This window comes from Ammodytes marinus (genome assembly GCF_949987685.1).
Source record: "Ammodytes marinus genome assembly, chromosome: 16".
Taxonomy (NCBI): Eukaryota; Metazoa; Chordata; class Actinopteri; order Uranoscopiformes; family Ammodytidae; genus Ammodytes; species Ammodytes marinus.
The window spans coordinates 7,323,552-7,349,063 of record NC_137220.1 but is presented as its reverse complement, the minus strand read 5'-3'; the positions used below and the strand labels follow the sequence as shown (position 1 = coordinate 7,349,063).

At 40.6% G+C, this 25,512-nt stretch overlaps 1 protein-coding gene across 1 annotated transcript in view; it reads right to left on the bottom strand.

Moving 5' to 3' along the window:
- trpm4a (transient receptor potential cation channel, subfamily M, member 4a) overlaps positions 1-20,310 on the bottom strand; it is a 28,600-nt gene extending 8,290 nt beyond the window's left edge. Inside the window, exons 1-21 of the mRNA XM_080043858.1 lie at positions 20,257-20,310; positions 13,152-13,213; positions 12,357-12,534; positions 11,816-11,996; positions 11,032-11,201; positions 9,807-9,984; positions 9,168-9,232; positions 8,134-8,373; positions 7,284-7,386; positions 6,687-6,805; positions 5,751-6,050; positions 5,476-5,577; positions 5,103-5,231; positions 4,826-4,955; positions 3,616-3,761; positions 2,970-3,082; positions 2,485-2,583; positions 2,353-2,399; positions 1,417-1,649; positions 992-1,107; positions 630-762 (exon numbers count right to left, since the gene is read on the bottom strand). Coding sequence (XP_079899984.1) covers positions 630-762; positions 992-1,107; positions 1,417-1,649; positions 2,353-2,399; positions 2,485-2,583; positions 2,970-3,082; positions 3,616-3,761; positions 4,826-4,955; positions 5,103-5,231; positions 5,476-5,577; positions 5,751-6,050; positions 6,687-6,805; positions 7,284-7,386; positions 8,134-8,373; positions 9,168-9,232; positions 9,807-9,984; positions 11,032-11,201; positions 11,816-11,996; positions 12,357-12,534; positions 13,152-13,213; positions 20,257-20,301 — 2,889 coding nt within the window. The 5' untranslated portion in view covers positions 20,302-20,310. The remainder of the gene's footprint in view (positions 1-629; positions 763-991; positions 1,108-1,416; positions 1,650-2,352; positions 2,400-2,484; positions 2,584-2,969; positions 3,083-3,615; positions 3,762-4,825; positions 4,956-5,102; positions 5,232-5,475; positions 5,578-5,750; positions 6,051-6,686; positions 6,806-7,283; positions 7,387-8,133; positions 8,374-9,167; positions 9,233-9,806; positions 9,985-11,031; positions 11,202-11,815; positions 11,997-12,356; positions 12,535-13,151; positions 13,214-20,256) is intronic.
- Positions 20,311-25,512: the final 5,202 nt, after the last annotated feature.

Genomic DNA, 25,512 nt, shown 5'->3' with positions numbered 1-25,512 from the left:
GATATTCATAAGGGATCACCATATCAAGTTTTGTTGGACCAGATCCCAATCTGTGCTGTCTGATCATTGGAATATGATGATTCCAGTCGGATCTGGGACTTATATTGGTCTACTTGTATATTAAATATGCATCTCACACCTTTTAATAACAGTAGTTTACTTAATCTAACAAACCTTTATATTCAAGACTTCATGATACACATATTGAAGGTCTTGGTTCAATTATATTAAGCTGATAAGGTTAAATAATTGATTTTCTAAGAATTGTTTAACTGGGAGAATATGACTCCTGAAACTGACATGATGCACAGACAAATCACTCAGTTCACAGTAAATATGCGTATTACGCCACACAACAAAAGCTGCATTCTGCTTTGAAGACGAAAGGACGTAAAAATAACATGATAATTACCTCCTATGAGGAGACAATCATGCTCTTTTAATTACAAAGGCTTACATCAAGTAGATGCGCTAACCTTGTTGTTGAAATTACTCAGAATTCCTGATGGGGTGACAGAAGCTACACACTTAGCTTTAAACATCTCTTCACTGTTTTAATTTCCCACTGCATTTTTACTCTTTTGTGTGTGTTGCCTACAGGTTGTTTTGTGAGTTTTGTGTGCACTTACCATTTTGCCAAGAATGGTGATCTTGGGCCCGAGCTGTTTGTGGATGGCAAAGATATGGATCAGTCGTAGTGTAAAGACCATATAATCTATGGCCATTACAGCGCGGCCAAACTCATATGACCAGACAAACATTCTGTGAAGCAAAATAGTGCAGTCAATCACTGGTCATAACTTACACAAATTTGCATACATTATGAACAAATTCAACCAGATAAGAGAGACTGAGAAAATTGACTGGCTCTGTAGCACACATCTATGATGGACTAGCAGGCAGCAGTGCCTTCTGGCCATATAGTTGCTCTAGTGCCCTCTGGTGTCATGGCCAGAGTAATATCCTCCTGTCAGGGTGTGTGAAGGGTCACCTGCAGCACACAGCCAAAGCAAAGAGACCAATGGCAGTGATGTCACACTTGTTCCACATATCCTGGATGTAGATCTTCATACTCTGCAGCATAGAGGTCCCGCCCACAAAGAAGGTCTGTCAATCAGAGGGATGAGAGTCAAGACATGGCATGTGGTTATCAGTAGACACCTTACTGTGTGCCTGTGTCTCTCAGACAAATGTGTATTTTTGGCGATGTAAACTGAAAACAGCGCAGCAGTACAGGCACTAGCGGGGACATGTTGCCTCTGTCTTGACTATAGCAAGTTAAAAAGTAGAGCCATGTTTCAGTACCACAGAAAACTTTACATTTTGAAAACTATTTAGTGCACACTAGTGTGGTTTGGAACACATAGTAAGTTTCAATATTTGTACTGTATGAATGTTAGTGTCTCAACAACCAACCTGCCGAATCTCCTCACATACTAAGGTGAAAACCCAAAAGTAAAGCACAATCTCCAGGCGGGTGGGGCCCTCTGGGGGCGGGCCCTTGAAGTCTACCAACAAAACATAGGCAAACAGGCAGAGAAAGAGGAAGTACATCAGCACATTGCCAAGGAATGAGGTGACTGGGGAAAACCAGAATTGTCTCCATCGTGACAGAAAAAATGGTCTCTTTGAGTTGGATGGCATCAAGTCTGAAATAAAAAGTGAAAACAGAAATTATCTAAAGATGTCAACAACCATTGTTACAAAACATATTCCCATATGTCCTGTCCATGGAAATCACAATCAAAGTGGGTGGCAAGGCACAACCCAAACACTGCACACAAGATGCCCCTAGGGACATCGTAGAAAGTCCTTGTATACAGCATGAGGGGACTCCTATGACCATTTAGTATTCTTGCAGTAGGAGCTGGTCCACTATTAAACAAGAGTAATCTCACTGAAAGATATACCAAATCAACTTCTGACAGAACAAGTTCAAGTCCCTACAGCAAGTTAGTGGGGCTATACGTTTGGGGGTCACCCTTGTTGAGAAACTGACCTTATTGTAGTCATATACTAAATGGCTACAAAAATAGGAAGAAATGAATAGCTTGGACATCATATTGTTGTATTTATGAATATTTTCTTGAAGTATGCATAGTTATTAAATGTAGATAATTCCTAGAAAATCATAAAAACTTAAAATTTGTCTAAATTTGATCTGTTAAAAAAACATTGAAAATGCTGCCATTGAGTTGTTTCACAACAAATATCAGGGGTCATCATCACTGTATGTTTAGTGTTACTGAAGGAATGTGTTTCCCACACCTTGCCAACCTTTCTTTAATTCTTAGTTTCTGCAAAGGGAAGGTTACCTAAAATACCAATACTAGATTAGGGATCCAGACTCACCTCTCATGTTTTCTTTTAGTGCCCTGAACTCTTCAGCTTCTTCATCACTGCGACCACAAACAAAGAATCAAGGACTTTTGTTAAAACCAAGTAGGAAAACTAGTACGCTATCCGTATCTGATTTGTATTTACTTTTGTAATATGTCAGCAAGGGAGAAGACGGTCGCATCGTTCCCATCCAGACTGTCAGTGTCTCTGTAATGGTGGACCTCCGCTTCCTCCTCTTGTTCTCTGTAACATCAACACATGCATTTTCACATGTTTTATTTTCCAGTCACACCATAGGAAAACAATACGAGTTCAAAGGCCAATTTAGTTCTTGACATTGTAAACCTTCTTGTGTTTCTGTTGTATTGATGCATTATTTCTTACTCGTTGGACAAACCAGTGGATCCGGTTCCAACGAGGGCTGGGCAATAAATCGAAAATGAACAGTTTCGAGGGTAGAGGATGTCATGTATTACAGATTGTAAATACATAATAACAATTTGTTTTCAAGACACAAACCAAAAAGAAACAAGCCTGGAAACCAACATGGAATCCCTTCAAAAACACACACTCCCAAGCAAAATAACACAATATTCTCGTATCATAAAACAAAATGAAACAACTCTGACCTGAAGCTGATCATGTTTGTGTAGAGGAAGGGGGGAAGGAAGAAGGTGAGAACCAGTTTCCAGATCTCAGTACTCCTCTCCATGTCACCCCACCAGATCTGAGACAGAAGGGACTACAGTACAGAGCACCGCTGTCACCACAACAGTTCAACCCACAGACATTACAGTCACTGATGACATGCATCAATATCAAGTTGTTACACAATATAGGTATTTAAAAGCCTAATTAACTTCAAATCATTCAAATATCAGATTTTGGAGGTGAATGTTGGAACCTAATGCAAAGGTTTGAAATCACATGTGATTACTAATATATTTAAAGGTGCACTAAGTATGTTTGGGTGTCTCAGAGAACTGAACATTTTCAAAGGGATGTTCTCATAACTGAATAAACAAACTTTCCTTGGAGGAAAATTGGATCCCTGAAACACTGTTTGACGTTAGAAATCTACCTGTAAAGTAACAGTTTCAAGGTTGTTTTCAGTTTTATTTACAACCATATGAGATTATGATCGTAGAATTATTCATCACTAAGAATTACTAATACATATTGTTTAGGTTTCATATTTTAGCCACAAGAGGGGTGGGAAGATTTTTGACATTAAATGCCTGGAGTGAAGTGTAAAACCCTTCTGTTCCTCTCTACCTGAACACCGTCGTGGCTGAAGAACAGGCGGGCGTCCGCTGCAGTGGCCATCTGCAGGCACGTAGCCCCGCCCCACACCGGAGACTTCCTGATAAGGAGAGTGAAGGAGCGACTCTCACTGTTCTGGTAGCACTGACAGAAAACATCTGAACACACAAAGGAATAATTATTTTATTGTTTTTTCCCCTTCATAATGGCTTAAGATAATGACTTGCATTTTTATAAGTTTTTAGGAAACAGGGTTTCAATAAAGACATGACAGTAATGAGGTAGACAGATATACACACGGATTACACTGGACTTGAACCTAACCTCAAGTCATGGGCTTCAACTTTTAGATAAAAATAATTAATAGTAGTATTTCTACTCATAATTAAATTACAGGACAGTTACTGAGGCTAGGATTTGGTTTGCTGCAACACAGGCTGTATCCCGTTACAGAGACCGCCTCCTTGGTAGGACGCGGTCTATGAAGGCTATAGCCTGTGAAGGCCGATTCGAAGGCCGAACCAGGGCCGATTGAGCGTTGTTAAACGGGATGGTCTCCGCAGGTCTCCGTTTACGAGCATTTCCGGTTTGCGTAACAAGCCGTTACCTTGCGTGACGACTCGCCGCTCCTGTGCTGCCTAGCAACCCTGATAGCTGCCAACGGAAACAGCCTTGTCAGCAGAGGAAAAAAGAAAAAGAAGTTGCCTACCAGACGAAAAGAAAAAAAAGTACAAGAAAAAAAGAAAGGAAGATAAAAGTTAAGAAGATGGAGCAACACGTTGCTGTTTTGTCATTTTTTATTTTATTGTATGCCATCTCTGAAAATAAACGCAATGAATCATGGGATATGTTGGGCTGCGAAGGATACATCCGATGCATCCTTCAAAACCGTGAAACGAAGGCTGCATTTCTCGGCCGCATATGAGGAGCCTTGCAAGGAGCCTTGCAAATGGAACAACCTTTGCGCGCCGCTATGACGCAATTGGTCTTCAAATGCAGCCTTCGTAGACCGCAACCCCTGAATCGAGATACAGCCATAGTGTGCACAGGTAAGATTTGGTCCAGATTTTCTTTAACTTGCTTTACAGGTGCATGGCTCTGAGTTCACATACGGCTCACAGGGCCGGCTCTAGACATAAGCAATTTAGGCGATTGCCTAGGACGCCGAATGTCAGTGGGTCACTGCAAGAGCTTGAATGAGATGCTGATCGGACTGACTCACCGTGTGCCAGGTTCTCAAACTTCTGTGCCAGTTCCTTTATGGCCAGCTTGTTCTCAGTCTCAACCTCAATCTTAGAAAGTTCCCTCAGGATCTTACAGCCGCCTAGTGCGCTCATCACTGACTCCCCTGCCTGACATGGAAACAGGATGCCAAGAAAGAAACAATTCAAGATTAAAGGATGTACTAATCTTACAAGTCTCATTTGAAAACAGCCAATTCCTAAACACTTCTACTCTGGAGTAAACAGTTGTAGTAGAACATTGCAAAGGAGTCTCACCATTTCCCAAAAGTAAACAGCCATTTCACTGCGGTTCTGCAGGACGGCCCAGATGAAGAGGGCTGCCCAGGGCGAGATGCATCGCTGGTCCCGATATAAACAATCCCCCAGCAGCATCTTATTGACTTGCTAAAGGTAATACAACACACAATAATGCCCAGTGTGGGAGTCAGATCTTTTTTTACAAGCACTACTCAAATTTAAGATTTTTGTCTATTTTGCTTCCATAACAAGTCTTCTTTAATGCATGTATTGATAAAAGGTCCAAAATGTATATTTTGGTCTTCATTTGGGATGGCAAAATAATGGCACGACAGAGAAACCATAAAATTGAATTTGATTTTTGAAATGGCTGCAGTACTTGCTCCCTCACCTTGAGAGCCTTCCTGGTGCTTGATTTGCGGTCCAGACCCAGAGGTCCATAGTAGAAAGGCTGACAGACATCACCCATCAGGTCCCACAGCAGGCGGGATACCTACAGCAACAACATACACGTCACTTATACTGCACACAGAGCAAGGATAATGACACTTGGTAGTCAACTTTTTTTCCCTTTTTTTTAAAGTAGACCAACAGAAGCAATTTCATAAAAAGTATAATAGTACCCTTTTTCTAGCCCTTTTCCCATCCTCCCCTCCTCATCCTCACCTCAAACAGGTTGAGCTCCATTGTTGAGGCAGTTCCAGTGAGTGCACTCAGCGGACTCTTCAGGGCGAATGTACCACTATCCACGTTGGGCAGGGATCCAGCCAGGCTCTGCCTCTCGCTCAGACGCCTCTGGAGCAGAACGTAAGCCAGCGAGCTGTCCGACAGCGAGTGGTACAGGCTTTCCAAGCGTCGGTACGTCAGGTAGTCCAGGATGTTCAGACCATTCTCGCAAAAGAGACGCACGAACTGGGGCTTGTCATTGATCAGCGCGTCTGTCATGGAATCTTCAAGGTCCTCATACTGAAAATATAATAACCTTGTCAGCATTATGTGATTGAGGCAACCAGGAAAACATTTTTAAGAACTGCTAAACCGTTAAGCCATCAACTGAGTTGTGGCATTGCCCTACACTCAAACATGTAAAAGTTAGCTTCATATATTTAGCCCTAAATACTTCAGTGACCTCTATGTATCATTTGGAGTTCTTTTTTTTCTAATACAGGAGCACTCCACAGATTTGAGTACGTCAAAGTCCGTTTATGTGTCTTGAAGAGTCCTTGGGTAGTTTAAAAGTTGTCAGAATTGACCAGACAGGCAAGAAGAATACAAGGTAAGATGCTTGTGCAGTTATTGGAAATGGAGGATCCAATGGGTTTTGACCACATTCTCTGATGAGTCTTCAATGCTTATGGGAGTACAACATTGAATCGCCTAGACACAACCCCAACCACCCGTAATGTGCTCAGTCTTTGGGTACTGTTGATTTAACACACATCAAATGTTTAATCTGAAATTTATTGTTCATTCCATACAACATTTTTGTATAGTTTGGAGTTTGGCTGTAGACTGTTAGCATTCTCCTGCTTAATTGCGATATCCCAAATCCATGCTGATCACTTGACATTATAACCATTCACCATTCAGTCTGATTCTGACCTTCCACTGTATGTCTCCATTGAAGAGCTCAGTTTTGGCAATGTCTACTCGGTTCCAAGCCACGGCCAGTTTCAACTCTTCAGTATACGCACTGGCTTCACTGTTCACACGTTTACTAGCTTAAAACACAGAGCGAGAGAGAGAAAGCCACATTAATGCGTTAATAAAAACCCAAAACAATGGACACTGGCTAAATAAAATTGGTCCACAACGTCATATCCTGTATAAGGGGAGACATCTTATCTGAAAAGGAACAATTAACTCTCTTGATAATTAATATGGTATTAATATACAATTCTAATTCACTTATAAATACAACAGCCTTGTTCATCTGATTGCATTTATTTGAAGCTGGTTGGTTCTCGCTCCTGTAAGGGAAATGACGCCTTTGAAGTCGTGGTTCCTAAAAATATCTATTAACACTCACATTGGGTGTTTATTCTTTTAAATTTTAGAGTGTTTTACCTATTTATTTTTTTAACGTATCTCTATGTAAATTATGTCGGTTGCATGTCTTTCTTTTTTTTTTTAAAGCACTAAGTTACGTTCTTCTGCTCTTTAAAGGTGCTATATAAATAAACTTATGTACGTACTTACCCCTAACAAGGGATTTGAGGATAACTGTATCAAAATCATCAGAACCCTCCTGTTCCCCGTGGAAAACTGTGATGAGGTCTCTGTTCTGATAAATACTCAGGGCCTGGAAACATAAAGGTAGGAAAAGGAAAATAACTATTTAGTGTTTGCATCGCAAACATTTACATAATACTATGGGCAGACAAAATACGACAGCACTGATGCACGTGTAGATAAGCAAGTGAGGTGGGGTTATATCAGGCAGTCATTAAGAACATTAATCTATTCTGGTTGAATCATCATACAAGAGAGACACTCAAACAGTGGTGAAAAACAGAAGGTATTAAGTTCTTGTTCTCCACAGTGAAGACTCAGGGTTTGATCCTGGTAGCTTTGCCTTCTGCTCATCACAGTACAGTTAACCATGACAGTGTGGAGGAAACTGAGAATTCCATAACTGACAGATTGGTGACAAAATACAAATAAATCTCCAAAATAAATAGCCTACAATTTCAAATATTTGGAGTAGTCAGGTCTGAGCTTCAAAGCTTCAAAATGCCAGATGACTGAATTGAGCTATTTCGGGTTAAGGATCAAAAATCCTTTTTCTAGTCCAGTTAACTGTGGTTGTGCCTTAGCCTTTCCTCTACCATTGTCACAGTTCTCACAATTCTCGACGTCATTGAAAATGAGGGTCACCCCTCAATTGGTCTCTCGAGGATAAATAAAAGTTAAATGAAATTCTCCCCGTAAACCCTCTTTCTGCTTCCTTTAGAACTTTAGCAGCTGACTGCAAATGCAACACCGCTCATTTTGCTACTTTACTTGCAAAGACACACATACAGGCACAGAAACGTGTTGTCTCACTCACACTATCCACCAGTTTCTCCAGCTCGACTTCAGCTGTGAAGTATTTGCGGACCTTGTCGCGGACCCTGTCGCGGAGCTCCGCACTGAGGACCTCAGCAGCATCGCCCTCTGCTGGTGGAGAGCTGGGACAGAGGGAGACAGAGAAGAATTCGCCCAGGAGCTCGCCGATAAGGTCTGCAGCCGGACCAGAACCAGCAAGAACCAGCCAGGGCGTAGCTTTCCTCAGAGACACATCTAATCTCTAAGCCAGGGGAAAATATGTACACAAAAAGTTCTCAGTGAGATGGACATCTCTCTTTCACCAGAGCTGTGAACACAAAGCTGATAAAATAAACAACCGAGTCGTACGATCAGAAAAAATTGCCACGAGGCAAGAACAATTATGAGACATTGCTTTATAATTAGTGCTCAGCAGGGGGGCAGTAGGGCTAGAAGCAACTGCCTTCACATTTAATACAGACATTTGTTGGGGAGTTCCAAGCTTGATCACACAATAATTGAAAAAAAGACACCTAAATGATCAAGCGCAGTGTGAATGTTCTTCAATAATTGGATTTTCTGATTAAAAATCGAGAAGAAACAGGACGACTTTTTACGAAGTATTAATATCATGTTGTATTAGGTTGTGTTTTCTCACATTGCTAATACTACAATTACTGAATTCCTCTTTTCGGAATTTCCAACAGGGGTTTGGAGAACGCTTGCTACCTGAGGTTTATACACTGCTCTCAGGAAGTGTCTGGCAGAATTGAAGTACAAGTCACCCGAGTTGCAGTCTGGTTCTCCTTGGCCAAGTCGGTAATAAATATTGCTTCATAATTCATCCAAGTCTCCTGATATATTCTTCCACCTGAGTTGACCTCTAACCTTGAGATAACTTCTTCAGAATAGAATATTGTTATGTCCTTTCGTCTGGTCTTCAACTTTATCTGAGCCGATTGCTCAATATACACCAACACACCCTTCACTCTTTAAATTACATTCTCCTATAAGTACAATATATACAGAAAGTTTGAACATACGATCGTTTTTTACCTCCAGCATATTGGCATCACCTGAGATGAGCATGCACAGCACTGGGATTTCAATACTGCCACTGCCTGTTGTTGTACCAAGAGAAGAAGTTAGAAGAAAGGTATGCAAGAAGGAAACAACAGCTTTATTTTATTTGTATCTACTTTTCAGATAACTTCATTCCCATCCTGTCAGGTGACGACCATGTTTACTGACATGTTTTTGTAATAAACTGATGGACCACGTGAGAAAATCCTCCTCATTCTGAAACTACACAAACAGACTAACCCCTCCTTGGATCAGCTGGAAAATGCATCAACAGAGACCAAAACAGGGTTGTTTTTCTGAACCCATGAAAAATGAAAAGTTTTTTTTTTTTTTTTTTTTTTTTATATTATGTTCTCACAGGGCAGCCACACTATACAAACATATGATGATTTTATAGGATATGATGCATTGCTGTAGATTAAACCAGCCACAGTACAGTATATTTAAGAGTTAAGGTGAGACACTGCAGGGTCTGTAACGGGTCGATCGTGTGGGAACTGATCAAACATGAAACTTATAATTCAAAAGACATTATTTCAATAGTCGTTTGACCAATTCCTTGTTTAAAAGGAGCTGGGGTTTACATACTGTATGCCTATGTCTCTGTCTCACCCCAAATGCCAGTGCGCTGATGGGAAATGTAGTCCTCCAGACTGGCTCGAAAGCCTGTCTCTCCCCGACGGCGGCCCACACTGCCATCGTCCACCAGGAGGAAAGACTGGCAGTTGCTGTCCAGGGCGCAAGAGTCCCGCGATGTGTTCTGGACATAGTAACGAGCAGGGAAGCTACCCTACACACACACACACACATACACACACACACACAAATAACTTATTCCCAGCCATGGATGGAACCTACTCTGCTTATCTGACCTCAGATAGGAGCATATGGTCATAACAGTCTCACGCTGGTGTTTAACACAAGCCATACTCAACACACATTCCAAACACATCTGCACCAAAGATTTACTCAGAACCTTCGATTACTAGATTATATTTTTTCAAAAAAGAGAGGGCATAAAGTCCGTGGAGTATTACTGCTGTTTCAAGTATTAGACTTTTGTCTAGTAACTCTGACTTATTTAATTGACCTTTCAGACAATTGTTGCAACTTACAGATGGAGTCAGTGATACTGGAGAATGCTTGTTGTCAAAATCACTTTTCGTCAAAATCAGTGAATATCTCCTAAAGATCTCCTACCTGTCTGTACTGTGTGTGTGCTGAAAATAAATCCAGTGTTAATACACAGCCTAAGCTCTGTAAACTGGCATCCCACCCGTTTACAGAGCCTAGGCTGTGTATAAACACCAGATTTTTTTCAGCTTAGACACAGTACGGACAGGTAGCGTAGGAGATATTCACTGACAAAAAGTGACTTTCAAAACAAGTGTTCTCCAGATTGCTGAGTCCACCTTTAATTTAAATTTTGTAATGATCTGATTCCCTTAAAATACATGGCCTTATTTTGCTGAACACAGTTTGTGTTGTTGTTGACATCAGGATTGTAAGGATTATTATTGTCAGATAGATAGATAGATAGATAGATAGATAGATAGATAGATAGATAGATAGATAGATAGATAGATAGATAGATAGATAGATAGATAGATAGATAGATAGATAGATAGATAGATAGATAGATAGAGACAGATTTGCCCTCCCATGTTTGATTTATATTTTGGTGCTCTTCCCGGAGAGCACCGTAACGGCTGGGACTTTTTATCTCCGTGTGAGGAAAATAGAATATTTGCAGTTTGCATATTCTAGTTGAAATTCATATACACTTTGGTGAAAACTTCAGGGCAAGCTCATTCTATGCACCCTGTATGCTCAGTACCTGGGCATTGACAAGCTGCTGTCTGTTGTGCACCAGCCCCCAGGGTGCCAGTCCGATGGCGATGACTTTCTTCTGTGTGACAGTTGGAGCTGCTGCGGCATGATCCCTCACTGCCTCACCCACACAGCGGGCCACGCCTTCCCTCAAACCCCCAGTCAGGATCCAGGCCCCTGGGCAACACAGAGGACATTAGTTAAGTTTTTTGTGTTTGTTTGGTGTTGATGAGCCCTTTCTGCATAGAGGTTTCAAATAAATAGAAATGTATGACCCTTATGACTTAATCCCTTTTCCTGGTAAATCCTTTGTGTGAGACATCTGTAAGAAGAGCTGAAGTTCAAAGAGGTCAAAAGAAAAAGGCAAATTACTGTCATTTTCAACAGAGTGGTGAGTATGACACAACTCCATTGTTGTACAGATGTAAATATTTATTTCATTTCGGCCTTCTTATTCAGTCAGATCGTGATGGCAGCAGGAAAGGCATAAAATACCAGACGTTCCTACAACTTTCTTCTTTAAAGATTTTAGTTAACATTTTAAGCAATGGGGCAATGACAGATTTCAGAAACAATTTTTCATAAACAATAAAGCTATGACTTGGTCTATGTAGGGTTTCTTTTTTCCATGTTAGCTTTAAAGTTTTCATCCAGGAGTTAGCTGTAGCAGCCCACCAGAACAAGAAGACATCATAAAAACAATAATTTATAATGTTTGTTTTTTATTCAAAATTGCTAAATATATTTTTTTTCATCATTGATCCTAGAGTCCTATTAAGATTGTGTTTTACCTGTGCTCTGTGCAGCCCTAACCAGCCCGTTTCTAAGGACATCCTTCACCCATGTTTTGATCTTCTCGTGGCCCTCGCCCCCCACCACAGACACAACCAGGTTAGGTGAGGGCAGGCCCCAGTGACTGGTCATCAGGGTGTAGACAATCTGAGGCGATGTGTCACATGACAGCCGCAGGAACTACAAGGTACAAACAAAGAGATGATTGCAGTGTCTGGAATAGGAAGGAATTAATGCATTTATTAAATCATTTAGACAAAGAAAACTAAAACTACGTATAGCTCTAGCAGTGGGCAGGCTACAGTCTGGTAGTCCTGTTTTCATAGTGTGTGTGTGTGTGTGTGTGTGCGTGTGTGCGTGTGTGTGTGTGTGTGTGTCTGTAAAAAGGTTCACGTTAGAATTAGGTTTAGGCATTTAGTTCTGATGGTTAAGTTGAGGGTAAGGGGTTTAGTAATGCATTATGTCAATGAGTGTCCTCACACGTATCGTCGTACAAACGTGTGTGTGGGTGAGTGTGTTGTGTTCAGTATTGAAACTTACATGGCTGTATTTGCGTCCAGCGCCAGCAAACTCCAGCTCTCCGAAGGCGTCAGTGGGACACTCTGAAGAATGCTGCCTGCTGTCCCACTGGGTGACGATGGCTGCTCCAAAGAAGTCCGCTGTTGCCACGGAGTCATGCACGTCCCGGACACCACCACACTGACACAACGCTCCATTACTGACAAACAACACACACACACACACACACACACACACACACACACACACACACACACACACACACACACCAACAACAAGACACAACAGTTATTCTGCAATTCCACAACCTCATTCAGTTTGAAGCATAGTAGATTGGGGGATTGCAGCAGGTTTTTAAATTGAGAGCAGGTACAATATTGGCACATAGGCTTACAATTGTATACTTGTGCCATACATTGTGTGCTTTAATATGAAAGAGTTAAACCTGAAAAACCATTCAAAAATCAATGCAAAGAGGTCAGAATCTTCTGTTCCAATTAACAGTCCGGCTGCCGAGTTCTGTATGACCTCAACCCAGGCAGGTAAAGAGTGAGTCACATTTATCAGTGCAGGAGCTGATGAATGCATGAATAACTTTCAAATTTTTAAGTTACTAGACAATGGTAAAATTGAAGATTTGTTTGCAAAGATACAACATTGATGCAAACAGGGCTGACCTTCAAACATGAAAGTGATAAAAAAAAAATGGGATTAGAAAGAAAGACAGCTCTTTATTGTCTTCCATAGACTTAATGTGATTAAAAAATACATTTATTGAAATTACATATTTGAAATAATCAGGGAAGAGGAGATTACCTAAAAGAGTCTTCAACAAAAGTGGTGCACACTCGCTTCTTGATGATCTTGGGGATCCAGCTCTGAGAACAGGAAGCGGTTTGTTAAAATCCAAGTTCAAAGAAATATGCAGAACAATCAAGTGGACCAAGCACAAAATAATTATTTTGTCAGAGGGTGCAGTGACAGACTGATAGTACTAACTTCTAGACTGCTGAAATATTGGGCTGTAAACAACAAAACCACCTTGTTCTACTTAAATTTAACTAAAGTATCTGCCTGCCACCTGGGTTGAGGTTTTTCTCCTACGCACCCTCCTTTTTGCATTGTGTTTTTTAGTGGTGTCTTCTATAGGGGAGACAAGTACCAAGTTACTGGGGAAATCCTGTTAGGCAGGAACCTGGACACAAAACATTCTGTGCTACTGTAGAAACTTGGCGGAACAACTTGGCGACCTCAGCGTCTCGCTTCTATATAGATACAGTATAAAAGGCTCATTCTAAGGAAATAAAAGAAACGACAAGTTTTATTTTCAAGTGATTATACACTAATAAAAACATCATTATGAATATGATATTCCGATTCTACCATGCTGTTCTGAAAAAATGCCAATACTTTGTACACAATGCAGCTTTAAAGGTCCCATATTATGCTAAATGCACTTTTTAAATGTGTTCCAACATATCCATGGGTCCACGGTGTGCCTAGAGACTGCCAAAATATTTAAAAAAATAACAATCTCTCCTGTTCTCACTCTCCCCCTTTCTGAAACCCCCACCCCTCCCCCCCAATATACTCCAGTCAGAATTTTCCCCTTTTCTGACCTCACAAACTGGAAAGCCAGAAGCTTCCACTGTGCAGCCCACACCCCTATTTCTTATTGGTCCACGGCCCTGACAGACAGAGGGCGAGGCGTATCTGGCTTCGCTTCCGGACAGGGGGCGGGGGCAGCTCAAAGATTGTATATTTACGAGGGGAGCTGCAGCTCTTTTTAAAAAATAGGCCATTGTGAGATTAGCTGAACATCAGCATAGTACAATAAATTATCTGAAAGTTTTTTTCAACAAACATATAAAGAAAAACGTATTAGGGACCACTAAGACCATATAATATGGTGTATAATAGTACCGAAAAGTGTATAATATGGGAGCTTTAAAGGGACTCACGCCCATGCTGCAATTGAGAATTACAGCACTATCATACCATCCCGCCTCCCTCCAATGCCCCCACACCCTCGTTCCATGCTTGTATCACTGGTTTCACTTCAGAGGTGTCGGCCAGAATACCACTTATGGCCAAAGGCGTCAGACTATAAGCATGAGACTAGGAGAGGAGGAGTAGGGTTTTATCCGCTCTTTATTTTCCTTCTTTCACAGGCACAGTCGCATATAGATCACGGGAAAGGAACAAAGGTTTAAACTCCGCTCGTGAGGAGACGTTACAACAGCTGTTGCGACCCGCGAATCGCATGCAAACTATATTATAACAGCGATCGGGACTGCATGTACATACTCACACACGGGTGATTCACATTTAAACTCAGATAAACACGTTTCCATGTGGAATGATCGCTTACTGCGGCAACGCTCACACATCTGACCGAGGGAGAAGAGAACGGAAACTAAACAGGCTCTCTGTCCGACTGACGTCACGGCCCTAACTGACTGCTATCCACACTGAACAAAACACATTTTAACACACTGTAAGAACTAACAACACTGTAACTTATGAACGTTGGGGCCTTTTCTACAATGGTCGCTACTCGCTACTGTCTGCCGTGGAATCAAAACAAACCCTCTAGTTGAGAATGCGCAATACAGAAGCAGACCGCAAACAGACAGGTCTGTCGGCCAATCAAATCGTTCGGTCCGAACGATTTGATTGGTTGAATTTTTTATATATTTTTCATAATATTATGAGATTGAAATCATTGTTTGTTTTTACTCCTGGTGGGTCTGTCTTATATTTTAGAGTGTAATTACCTTATTAATACCATTTTAACCTAATCCAAAAAAAGTGTAAAAATGCACCAAAGGTAAGAGTCGCTTTAATGGACATAGAAGCATGGGAGTGTTGAACCAAGATTTTTGAAAAAAATTGAAGCGTTCTTTGATGTCATGCCTGATTGCAGATGACGTTATTGAACATTTGCTTAAAGTCTTCAGATTTGTTCCTTGGAATTGCTTCAGAAGTTGTGTGGAAGAATAGCTGGCAATGTGCTGGTCCCATGTGTAACTGGTCTAGGAGGAATGTTCATCTAAGATCACACAAAAGGGATTAGGGCAGCAGGAAACACAGATCAAAAGCCAGGAGAGGGAAGCAGACAGGGAACTGGCGGTTTGAAATAAAAGGAAAAAGGTATATTGTTTTTTTGTTTTTGTTTTTTTCAGATTATTTTTGTGGCATTTTTCTTTTATTAGACAGCTTGGAGTCGACAGAGATTAAATGGGGTAGAGAGGGGATTGACATGCAGAGAACGAACTGGGACGGATTCCAACCCTGGTCCACACTCTAACCACTACAACACGAGCGGCCCCCTCCCCAGGAGTATATTGTTAAGTAATGTGTAAGAGCAGCACACAACAGGTGCCGGAGAATGGGAGAAATGTCAGGAATGCAAAAAAAAGATTCTTCAAGTTGAGGCATGATTAAGGGGTTCCAAAATAACACAGCGAAGATTCTCACACTCTTGAACAACAAACAATGTGTTTATCAGTGTTTGAACCTCCCACACAACCCACAGAGCCATGCTTTCACAACTCCTTCCAATCCAAAATATGACATAAGAAGCAGCTGAAAAGCTGCCAGTTTACCAAGTAAGAACCGGTTCAACCGCTGTGCCTATTGACAGGTTGACAGGCTATTTGCATAATTTTATTCTCTTTCTTCCCTTGATATGCACACTGCAAAAAAATATATATACAAAATCCAGTGTTAATACACAGCCTAAGCTCTGTGAATTGGCAAGTTGTTAGCTACATTGGACCGCTTTGTTTACATATCACTTGTTAGTTTACATACCCGTTCACAGAAGCCAAGGCTGTGTATTTACCGATTTTGGCAAGTGTTCTCCAATTACAGCAGACTTGACCTTTTAAAATAAAAACTGTGCCTCAGTTTTTTTACTCTCATACGAGGGCCATTAACGTGAACATAATTTTACATGTTGATCTCAAAAACAACCAAGTCAATTTTTGTTAGAATCATCATAGAAGACATCATGTTAGAATTGCAACACCTGTGCACCTGCCAATTTTGTTCTTACCACACTGCGTTAGTTAGTGACCGCTATTTGCAATTAGCATGCTGCCAACAATAAGTTTGCCCAGAAGCGTTTCATGGAATTTCAGGAGTGATGTATAAATGCACTGTTTGTGAATGTGGGTCCAAATGACTTCATTTGTGCTGTTGATTTAATATTGTTTTTGGCATGATACAGATGCTTTTAAATGTTGCCTCCATGATGAATATAATAGCAGTATAGGTGAGCTGGTGCCCTACACACAAAGAAACAGAAAAAAGTTTCTAAAAAAGTTTCTGGGCAAAAGAAACATGCCCATTTACAGAGCCCAGGCTTTGTTTTTACATTGGATTTTTCTTTCACATTAATAATGTATTTGGACTTTTACCATTGACATAACAATTTAAACTGCAATTTAGTTTTCTTTAAAAACAATGAATGCAGCCACTGAATGAATGAGTGGGAACAAAGGTTCCAGCTCTGATAAGGACAGATTTGACAGAAAGTCTTTCAGGTTGATCTGAAATCGTATTTATGACAGTCATAAATCAAAACCAAGAACATGATGTGGAGCTGCATATCCAGGCATGTTGGGAGGTTGTTCTCATGCAAAAAAATCGATTTGAAGCATTCAATTCACTTGAATCATCTCTTGACACGGTCCTGCATATTTGTAGTGGGTATACTTGCAGGATTCTTGCAGTTTTTTGTGGTGTACCCTACACGGTTGAATTGACTTATTGGATAAAGGCATCAGTGAAATAAACTGATGTTCTGAAGGAAATGCCAAAAGCTGTCAGACCAGATTTTACTGTGCCACTTGTATTCCAAATAATACAATTAAATATATATTAGATCTGATATTTATGTAGGCTGACATGAGACATTGTAATGTCTGTCATTAAAGGTGGAGTCAACGATTCTGGAGAATGCTTGTTGTCAAAATAACTTTTTGTCAAAATCAGTGAATATCTCCTCATCATCCGCTACCTGAGAAAATATAAAGACTCCCTTGCTTACCACTCCCTTTTTTAATCATAACAGAAGCTTCAGTGCCCTTTAAGGACAAGAAGCTAGTTACAAAAGAAAAGTGTGCATATGACTATAAAGTGTGTCCGTTCTGTGCTACTGTAAAAACATGGAGGTGCAACATACGGCCTCCATGCAGGGTGCCCCGCTCATAAAAGGCTCATTGTAGGGTAATAAAAGAAACAACAACTTTTATTTTCGATATTCGTAAGTATGTTTTGGTTAAAAAAACAGACTTATTAATATTATATTCCAATATTTTCTACAAAGTGTGTTCTGAAACTGCCAATAAATTCTACACACTGCATCTTTAAATTGGTTGTGCACACCTTCCTGCAGCCACACACATCCTGACCATGGACATATAAAGAAATGGACACCGTATTGAAACATGGCGCCCATTCATTCCTATGAAAGCTGCTCATAGGCGCAGAGAAGCAACAAGGAAGTATAATCCGGAAATTCCATGCGGCCCAAAGCATTACGTAGCATGGACGTAGCGGCATTATGGACCTATCAAGAAAGAGGGTGGCAAGCGTACCGGACTGGAGGCGGGTGTCTCGTTCTGTAGCATCTAGCCTGGCGAAAACAAACTGAAAGCCGTTAAAAGCCGTTGGGCTAATAAAACGCTTGAGGTGGCGTTTTGAAATGAGAAAACTTACATTTTAATAGTATATGGTCTAAAGATAAGTATGAGCCTATGATTGATATCCAGAAAAAATGTGCAGAGACACAATCTTGTTCGCTGCTTGTACTATGTGGACAGGGACATCTGCCTACGGGCCGCATGAAAATAAGCTCCACCCCTTATCATGCAATACCAATGGGTTGGCCACATGTCCATGCTGGCTGCTCGGAGAAGGCAGCATCCTGGGGGCCTGATCCTGACAAGCTCCCCACACCTGCAATTCTCAACCCGTCCACCAGGGGCCTATGGCTCTTCCAACACATCTCCTCATTCTCCTGCTCACCTGGACTAGCTTCCCTCGCTCAGATAAAAAAGGAAGACAAAACGGTTTTGACAGTGTAAACACAGGGTATTATATAAAAGCAAAACAAAGCAATAGGTATCAGTGACATCAAATTAAAATGTAGGGTAAGTTAGTACGATAAGAACAAAGGATTCCTGAAAACCCCAACGTTTGGTCTTTGCCAGTTCAGTTCTAAGCCGGCCAAAATGCAACAGATTCCTGATTGTAATGCAACTGCAAAGTGAAAGAGATTGTATCCGATGCTGTCAAGGTTGTTCAAATGCCAGGAATTGTTTGTCATTATACACATCTGGCAGCCATCTGGCAATTACAGACCAAACACTCCTATGCTACATTTTTGTCTCGCTCTGTTTTATCGTTTCCTCACGTCCTTAAAAACAAGATGTTCACGCTTACTTGTGTGTCGGGGGAACAAAGAGAGAGACGTGCACCAAGACGTCATACATACTGTCATGCCATATTTATGAACAGGTAATGTGTGACAGGGCTGATACCAAAGCATTCAAAGCGGTTGTCTCCCAGTACTCTGGTGTAGTGTTAACAGCCAAGTCTGTATGTAATATTGGCTTTATGTTATAGTAAATCTGGAATTAATCAATGGTGCAGGAAGTTTTGTTTGGGTTTCCTTGCCAATCTGTAGAAAGGGTTGTGTGTGTGTGTGTGTGTGTGTGTGTGTGTGTGTGTGTGTGTGTGTGTGTGTGTGTGTGTGTGTGTGAGCACTGAGCAGCCACTATATGTGTACAGAGACTAATGGCGATCAGATTGCTTTAATGACCCTGAACTGAGGGTCATTTGACTGTTTGTCAAAAAGTAAGAAATCCTCTCTCTCTCTCGCTTATCTTTGTGTACATTTGTAGATCAATCTGTGCTCCTTTATGTCAATGTAGCCACAAGTTGCACAAGTTGTCAAAGTAGGTGAAAGAATGTCAAAAATCCTGACACGCCAGTTTCTTAGATTTACTCCATAATGATAGGGATTATACATGACATTTAACAGCAACCGTTGCTCCTCACTGAGAAAGACAAAGAGAGTGTGGTGGAGCTGATAGGCTTCATCAACTTTGTGTCAACTCAATGGCGATGGCTTGATTATGACCGACATTCATTTATATACAAAAGTTACGCACTATAGCTTTAAGGTTTCAGTTAACCATTGTAAGTGTTTTTTATTAATTTATTTCTTACAAACCTCCCTGAAAGTGATTATGTTTTGGGTGTTTTAATCTATTCAAAGAATGCTTAACTTGTCCATAGATTTTACAATCTTACATGTTGCACTGTCAGTGTGTGACTCTAACTTCAAGGACATGCAGACTTATCTTAGAGGCAGGCACCAGGATAGCTGCTGTTTGTTTCCACAATAAATACCACACTGGGACACACTCACCAGGAAAGTAAAAAATATGACAAATTTGGCTTCTGTTTCAACCTGATGTAAGCTGCCTTCAACAAATATATGTTAATATAAAATAAATACCAAGGTAGATTAGGTGGTTATTCATCTCGTCTTTGACAGTCATTTTGGGGGGAACAACAGGTTATGAATTTTGCTTTTATTGCTAGAATTTTTACTTAACTCTTTCTATTGCCAAAAATGTAAAGCCAAAGGAAATGAAGCCCCTCGGATCTCATACCTGCACTGGCAGCCTCAGGAATTTTGCACTCAGTCACAAGTCACACAAGTCTCAACCGGTACAACAGCATAACCATTTACTCCCCGTTTATGAGCAAAAATACAAGTTCCATCTCTTTGCGTTTTACCTGCAATCAGCTAAGAAGTAGCCTATACTGCGAAAACCGCTAACCGCTATATTCACACATCCACCACCTGACAACAGCCACACCATTCACCAGCCACACATACCTGATCCTTCTCTTTCTTACTGCCTCCGTCCTCCAGCTCCTTCATCCTTCGCTGCAGCTGTGTAGACTGATCTGACAGGGGTGTGTATAAGTGTGTGTGGGTCGCAGTTCTGCATCCTGCTGCCCCGCCCCCAGAGGCAGGCTATGACTCTCCAGCGTCTTACATTGAAGTTCTTGTGAAGATTTCCTGACACACACACACACACACACACACACACACACACACACACACACACACACACACACACACACACACATACAGTATGGATAGGTAGTCAATCTTGAGGGGATATTCAGTGATTTTGACAAAAGTTGATTTTGACAACATGCATTGATCAGAATCGCTGACTCCACCTTTAACTTCCAAACAAAACCCAAAATGTGCATACATGGACCACAAGACTGGCGCAGACGTGATGTGGAAAGTATGTATAAGCCCTTAAGGCGTTAGGGTAAGATGGTGAGATGGTAAAGGGTTAGAGTTAAAGGGTTAGGGCTGCCTGGGTTAGATGAGAAAGTGAGAGATGTGTGTGCTTCTTGAGACAGGCGCCTGCATGGAGCAGATTAAAGTGGACATTGTGGGCTTGGAGCATGACGGTTCCACCCTGGGGACACTGGTCATTTCCTTAGGACAAGGAAGTTACACATAAAACACATTCTTCCTTCCGGCCAAGTCTGGATCTCATATGTTTACAAAAAAAATACTTGGATTGAATGTAATGTTGTTTATTATACATTCTTTCACAACCGGTCATAAGAATTGCTTAATATTCAACAGATTTCTATAAAATAACATTGGTTTTCTAGAGTATTCGCTAGGTTTATCACAGGAGCAGGCAACAACAAAGGACACTATCACAGATATTGCCGCACTTGAGGTGCAGTAAAGAACTGGTCAGACATTCAGGGCCGCCCGTAAGGGGTAGAAAGTGGGAAAGCTTTCTAGGGCCCAGCCCTTGGGGGGCCCATGGTCTTCAGAGGCTTAACATTATTTTTAACAGAAATATTCACTATAACCATTTAAAACTTGCATGACCATAACGACATAACAAACATTTTAAATATTGTAACTTGGGTAAAATGCCAATATCTCCTCCGCTACATGTCCGCCTGTGTGTGTGTGTGTGTGTGTGTGTGTGTGTGTGTATCTCCTCCTCCGCTATATCCGCCTGTGTGTGTGTGTGTGTGTGTGTGTGTGTGTGTGTGTGTATCTCCTCCTCCGCTACCCTCCGCTTTATGTCCGTCCTGTGTGCACGGCACGCTGGAAAAAAGTCACTGACACCAATTTTAAAAAGCCTGGCTCAGAGCCATCAGCTGTTTATATTTACCATTTTGACGTTTCGGGGAACGGGCTCTGAGAGACAAATATTAACGTGGTTAGTATAAACATAAAGAAACATTCGCCAAGTGTTCGCTAGATTACCTATGCCTTTTAAACATCATAACATGATGTACTCCCCCACCCTTATTTTATTATTTTACCTGAGTCGTCCTGCTACTTGTGTCTGGGTGTTATTCTATGAATTGTGAAAAGTCTTTGGCCCCCTCAGGTAAAACAGAAAACAGGTGTTCCTTGTCTTGTTCTTCTTCATTCTTATAAAGTTGACAAGGTAATTACTCTGTTGTTTTCCTCAGTCTACAAACAGGTTTAAATTCCTAACGTACATTTTTGTGATAAAGAATTTCCCTTTGGGGACAATAACGTCCAAAGTCTTTGACCTATGTCTTCAGGTTGACACGAGCAGTCAGGTACAATTTCAAAAATGTTTGAAAAAAAACTGTCCCGAAACGTTGAAATGGTAAATATAAACAGCTGATGGCTCTGAGACAGGCATTGTCTGTTTCTGTTAAAAATAATGTTAAGCTTAGTTCTAGCCTCTGAAGACCATGGGCCCCCCAAGGGTTGGGCCCTAGAAAGCTTTCCCACAGAAAGCTTTCCCACTTTCTACCCCTTATGGGCGGCCCTGTGTGTGTGTGTGTGTGTGTGTGTGTGTGTGTGTGTGTGTGTGTGTGTGTGTGTGTGTGTGTGTGTGTGTGTGTGTGTGTGTGTGTGTGTGTGTGTGTGTGTGTGTGTGTGCCTCAAAGGGAGATTAAGGAGACAGTACAGGAAACAGTTGCTGAAGAAACCCAGGAAACTTGCTTCCTGCTGCTATTTGTGTGCGTCTTGTTACTAAACAAGTAACGAGACGCTACTGTTTTCAATCCCATCAGTTGATAACTTATGAAATTCATATGAAAATCGTCATTGAGATTGCTAGACTAAACTCAAGCTTAAACGTATGTCTGTGTCTGTGTGTGTGTGTGTGTGTGTGTGTGAGAGAGAGAGAGAGAGAGAGAGAGAGAGAGAGAGAGAGAGAGAGAGAGAGAGAGTGAGAGTATCTGGCTCTATTGCATATAAGGGGAAAGGATCAATAAAGTCACTATTGAGGCGATGCTGCAGGCAGAACCGTCACTTTTTCAAGCACAGGCAAATTAAGAGATGTTTGTCTATTTTGCTTCCATAACATGTCTTCTTTCATACTGGTATAAATAAAAGGTCCATAATGTACAATTATGTGTTTCTTTGACTAAACCTTGTCTGTTTGCTTCTGTATATTTCTCTTATTTATTTTTTTACCCCAATACAAATCCCAACCAAAATCTTCTAAAACCCTTACATCAACTACCATTAACCACTTCCATAAACATCCTAAGCACTATTCTGAAGGTTATAACAGAACGATTAGTTCATATTGTTAATTGTCTAATTAATGATACGTTTTGTTCTTAAAACATGTCGAAGTTACATAGTATTTTTTTATTTATAAAATGATAAAAGGCTGCATCTAAAATCTGTTGCGTAAAAATGTTGGACACTAATATGTTGTAAAAGTTAAATAAAGATTTGAACTCTGGCTTTATCAGACATCTAGATTTTTGTTTTTAAAAGAAATGCAAATGTGCACATAATTAGTTCGATATTGCAACATTTGCTTATTTATTCAGATTTTTGGTTTTAATGTTAGTAATCAACTGGCAAAGTTTCATGATGAGGTCTATACGTTACACATGTTGCCCTAAGGCATCTAACCCTAAACACCAATATATTGTTATAAATTGAAAGTATCAAATGTAAACAACACATGGAATAGAGAAGTAGAGTAACAGTCATAGAGAGAGTTGTGAGGGAACTGATTCTCACTTTATGTGTTGTGCTGCTGGTCTCTTACATGTGACACATCTGCGGCTTCTACAGCGCTGACACTAGTTCGGTATGCTCACACAGTGATCGCAATCTGTAAGGTAACATTTCAGGTTTCAGTTCAATTCCACTGAAATATAGCTGTATTATGACATCGACTTGAACACAAGACAGTGGCAAAGGATCTCAGTGCTGCATTTGATACCGTTGACAACCTTTTTGAAATAAGATTAGAAAGTGATATTTCTGCATTTTAAGATGAGATATTAGTCTGGAAATCCAGACCCTGATATCTTGAACGATAGAGGTGCAGCAAATTTAATTTGCCAGCGCCTAGTGGCAGGTCTGGGAATGCCAGGCTAATGAGATATACTGTATGTTGAAGTTAGAAATACTTATATTGAGCATTTGCCACTATAGGGAAAGCTTTCGTGTCATAGTAAGCCAGCCTTGTAAACCTCATTTTCAATTCAAGGGATTGAATTTACAAGTCCCTGCTATATTTTTTAAATGTTGCTTGTGAGGTGATTGTGTCTTTACATTAGTGTCATGATGAGCTGTATTCTGATTAGAAATAAGAATATACTTGGTGAGATTTGGAATTTTTGCAGTGTGCTGCCATCTACTGTTTCAAAGGAGTTCAATAATTGCCAATGTGGTCATGATTGCAGGTTGTGCAACAGAATCCCTCCATCAAAACAGGGAGATTACAGTATATTATAGCAAAACTAGGGCTGTCAAAATTATCGCGTTAACGCAGAGTGATTAATTTCTGGAATTAACGGCGTTAATTTTTTTATCGCAATTAACGCATGTGCAAAAATGATCCGGCTCTGTACTACAGTCACTCTAAGTTGTGGCTGACCCAGGATCAGTAGCTGCGCGCAGCCAAACATAACAGCACGCTAGCCCATTCCGTGTTTTAAACTGCTAACGGTCACGTCTGTGTCGGGGGCATAGATAGTATATAAAATCAACTGCCGCGGGTGACAGTTGATGTCGGGAGCAACAGGAGGAGAAACATTGTCCGCTCTGTTCAGAGCCCGCGAGGACACAAGCGTCTGCAGTTTTAAGAGGTGTGTGTGAGTAGACATCAACATAACGTTGGCTTCCTGGTACAAATGAACAGTCCCCTACGACGTGGTCGCGCGTACACACACACGCACGCACACGCGCGTACACACACACACGCACGCGTACACACACACACACGCACGCGAGTACACACACACACACACACACACACACACACGCGGACTGTATCAAGTTGTATTCAAGAATGCACAACCTTCCACAAAATAAATGCCATTATATAGCCTATATTTGCCCAAAGACATAGTAAAGAGACAGACCAATTGAATTATGGTGTGGTAGGTATATATTTTAGTTTAGTTTTAAATTTATTTTCAGTATTAAAACCATCATTTGTATTTTTAATTAATAACAATACTCATTTTAAATGTACATATCCACCTTCTGTCCTTTATCTTTCCGTTCATACAACAATATATAGAGAAAATTTGAATTTTTCGGGCATATTTCGAATGGTAAAATTAATCGTGATTAATCCACAGAATCCTGTGATTAATCTGATTAAAAATTGTAATCGTTTGACAGCCCTAAGCAAAACATAACTGTATTGCAATTAACGTGAGACACTGCAGGTGAAAAGGGTGAAACATTTTAGCTAATATATCATGAAACTTAGGCAGTTCATTTTTTGTATACATTTTTCCACAAAAGCTTGAATATATACGCAAATTACACTATATCTATGTATACATTTGCATCGCTTAGAAAAAACAATATCTACGTGTCAGATAAAGCGTTGCAGGGTTCTGCTCATTTATAATAGTGAGACATCTTTTGATGTGCTTTTGGAGGTTAATAAAAATAAATTGCAAACGAAAACAGGAACAATTATTTCAGTTGTTGCTTTAAAACAGTAAGTTATCCAATAGGTTTGTTACATTAGCTATGGACAAGTAAAATCAGTTGTAAAAGTTGTTTCCTATTTTTACACAGTATGGGGAAATTGTGAATTATCTAAATGTAGGAATATTGTCAGATGTTAAA